Genomic DNA, 3,748 nt, shown 5'->3' on the forward strand with positions numbered 1-3,748 from the left:
CTTGATTGTCCTTTTATATTAAAAACTCGTTCGATGGTGTGTGGACACTCGTGTACCAGTTTTGGTTAGTCTGTAAATTAAGTTCTGAATAGCACTTGGTTCAATTCGATGAATTGCACGAGGGCGCATTTAAGGCCTGAACGCACAGTCGGAGAGCCACACTACCTTGGCCAATTAGAATATTCAATTGCAGGACCATAAAGGTACACTAAATATCCTGTTTACGAGTCTGACCTGTGTTCTCATAAGTTGCCCAACATTTTTTACATATGAAACTCAATTCAGTGCATGGGGCATTTCATGACACCCAGGCGTGTTTATGTTGCATAATTGCCAACCACAGTAAATCCTATGTAGATTTTGTAAGTTTTTTTTTTTCATATGCAGATTCAATCTCCATTTCTGAACTTTTCAAAGAGGTAAAGGCTTGAAGTGAATTGCTGTACATACAAATCAGAGTAATGATAAATTATCTTCGTTTCGTAGATTAGCAGATAATTACTATATATTCATATGTAAATTATTCACAGGTGGGATTCTACCCGGCCTGTTCTGATTAGTTACTGGCCAAGTACTCATGAGTATACAATATTTAATATGGTTGATTCCCGACAGACGAAAATTTTAACAATAATTTTGAAATCTGGACCATCTGAAACTCCATTTCCTGATTTTTGAGGCGCACACTTTGCCGACACTAAAGGTTTCAGCTCGACTTTGGAGGGGCGATGCCTATAAAAACATTTTCGAGGGGCGGCAGCTTCCTCTCCCCACCCCTACCACTGTCTGACATCGTGTCGGGTACACATTTCCAGATGTTTCTCCCCCTTAACGGGTTTTCCTGGGCGGTCGATGTAATCGCGATGGGGCTTTGGCATCAATTATTTTGTGTATATTTACATATGTAAGTGGAATAATACCTGTAATAAACGCGTGTGGGTACTGCATCCACCGCATTTCATGCTTGCGCAACTTGTATTAATTGAAGTTGAGCACAGATGGCGACTGGGGGGGGGGGTTGATTAATTATACAAGTAACATTTGAAGAATACGATTTCCGTAACGTGATATGTTGTCTTGTTTATTTCACATGTACAGTTTCACTAACGGCAGCGCTCATTTGGAGTTTTCGTCGGAATGTCGTGGTATACCTTCGTACCTGTTTCAAGTGAACACTCAGTGCTGGTAAAGGGCAGTCTGCCTAGCGACATTTACAAGATACTGACAAGAATGTCTGTTCAAACGACACCGTCAATCGTGCCATTAACTCGTAGTTAAAAAAACTGCCACGGGGAAGCTAACGGTAGTTACACGAAGTAATTCAAATTTGTCGATTTATGAGGTGGAGCCCCGGCCCCCTAGAGTGTACGCACGTTACGCAACTCCTTTCCTTTATAAAATTACTTAGAATATGCACCCGATCCACAATTCAGTTCGTCTATTAAAAGTTTGTTCGAATCCAGCCTATGGCTGCTTAAAAATTGCAAATATTTTTTGGGAGGGGGGGGGGTTGTTTATAGAAACTAAACAATTCAACATTTTTGACCTACCAGAAATTGTACGTCATTAGCCGGTTGTAGAATCTTGCCACCGTCAAAGCGTAGTCATGAATATTCATTAGCCGATTCAGTATAACTATGGAAGGCTGGGCGAAATGAGTACCGTAAAGTAAATTACATAAACTTTGTAGTATTGATATGCAAATCGGATTTTTCATCAAGTGTCAATTAGGATTACTTTCAGGCGAGTGTTGTGCTTGTGGCGTTTATAAACAATCGCAAGTGGCAATGTTTTGAAATAGAAAAAAACGTTGAAATAAACCTTATAAAATGGAGTTTTTGTTTAGAATAAAAGCACAGTCATAGATACTGTCATAACCAATAATTTAAAATAAAAAAAATATTGAAAAAAAACATTAAACGTATGCTAACCCCTTAATCCACCCGCCGCTAAATATTATGAATTAAAAATCACAAATTTATATCAACACAATTAGTTGAACGCGATTGGCTGGAACAAACTAGGTACTGGTAATTTACTAGTTTATTGTATTCGTTCACATATTAGATCTCGACTCGAGCAATCTGCCCAATGTCTGAGAATTTCATGAATGAATACACTAAAATAAAGTCCTTTAATAGGGTAGACATGTCGCGCAATTTAATCGCATTGCGTCATGTGTTGACAGTCTCGTCCACCCATTTTGTTTTTAAAGTTAGTCGACGACCGAAATTAAATTTCGCCCGGACAAGGCGGAGAGTTCGTCGGGATAGTGGGAATTCATGAAAATACAATGTACACGTGGTAAGCCATTTATTAAAAACTAATATTCCAGGAAATGGTACACGACTTGCAGCGTAAACTTGTGCATTGCAATATTTATTATCAACCAAAATATTAATTCAATAATACAGCACCGCGGTCACTATGCAAAGTATGTTATTTAGGCTATTGGCTGAAGGGTCACGTGCATTTCTACCCTTATCGAGCCACTGGGACTGGCTTTTTTGTGCGCCTATTATCTTCACGCAATCTTCTCATTTTTTCTTTTTTCTCCTCGGGCGACAGTTCCAATTTCTTGATCATCGCCATTTCTTCCATTCTTTGTTTCGCCAGAACCTTGCGGTCATCGCTCGCAGATTTGATACGAAGTTCAGAACCGGTTAAACGCTCCTTCTTGCGGTGTTCCAGAATGGCAGTCTGCTCTGGTGTCAAACTGTGTCCTCTCGCCACGGCTTCCTTTATCTGAAACGAAATAATGCCGTAAACATACATTCACTAAATTGTCCATCGTGTGGATGCTCTCAAAATCTTCGTTACATACAACCAATCCCATTATAGTTAAACAGAAAATTTGGAAAACCTAACACGTGGATTTTCGTTCAGTGACAGCCAACTCGGGTAATGACACACACCCTAACCATATGTAAACTCGTACGTAATATTGAGTGACGTCTGTAATGGCATCGGAATACATGACACCGTAATTAAGCAGACAGGTACTATTTTACAATATGCCCGGAAATTGCGAGCTTCGTGAATGACCAGGAAAAATTACAAACAAATATAAAACATTACCTCGGAATACCCTCACGTTCTATTCAAAACCAAATACGCTTTCATTGGCAGTAGGAGCCATTTCACAATGGGGCATTACCCACAGTCTTTAAATACGCATTCACGCCTTCATGAAATTCACTGTAATTAGTGGCAATATTAACATTTAGATGCAATTTACTACAATTTACCTTAGCCAACTTGTCACTGCGTTCTGCATGTTCGGCAATGGCCACACAGACGATCGCAGACAGAAACAGCACTAAAGTGATCTTCATGATCGAGTTGATACGAGGTTATACACAGTAGAAAGACCGGTCAACCACTTTGACACGCAGAGAGAAAGGATTGACTTTACCAGGACAACTTATTTATGTACTGTCCGGGGTCATTTGATTAACAATGACAACTTATGTAACTTTAAAATGTGTACCAATAAGACGACGAGCAAAGCTGGATTATGATGTACGGCGATGGCTATTGGACCATGGTTTCTGCAACGTAAGCCGTATTCACGAACCTGTGCGTGTGTTGGTATCTAGTAACACCTGTGAACACAACGTCACTGTCCAATAAGGGATAAATTTAGAAAATCTAAATAAGTACATGAAAGTTGTACTTGTTATCGTTATTCGCGCCTTTGTACTTTCATAAAATCGTAATTTTATATTTTCTCAAAAACTTTGCCATT

General features: G+C 39.3%; 1 protein-coding gene across 1 annotated transcript; it reads right to left on the reverse strand.

Moving 5' to 3' along the window:
* Positions 1 to 2,296: 2,296 nt before the first annotated feature.
* On the reverse strand, positions 2,297 to 3,414 carry LOC100370025 (uncharacterized). Its single transcript, XM_002738234.3, has 2 exons — positions 3,249 to 3,414; positions 2,297 to 2,745 (listed from the first exon to the last, which is right to left on the reverse strand). Exons 1-2 carry the CDS (start codon positions 3,333 to 3,335, stop codon positions 2,482 to 2,484), a joined length of 351 nt encoding a protein of 116 aa, XP_002738280.1. The 5' UTR covers positions 3,336 to 3,414; the 3' UTR covers positions 2,297 to 2,481.
* Positions 3,415 to 3,748: the final 334 nt, after the last annotated feature.

This window comes from Saccoglossus kowalevskii, chromosome 17 (assembly GCF_978046115.1).
Source record: "Saccoglossus kowalevskii chromosome 17, keSacKowa6.1, whole genome shotgun sequence".
Taxonomy (NCBI): domain Eukaryota; kingdom Metazoa; phylum Hemichordata; class Enteropneusta; family Harrimaniidae; genus Saccoglossus; species Saccoglossus kowalevskii.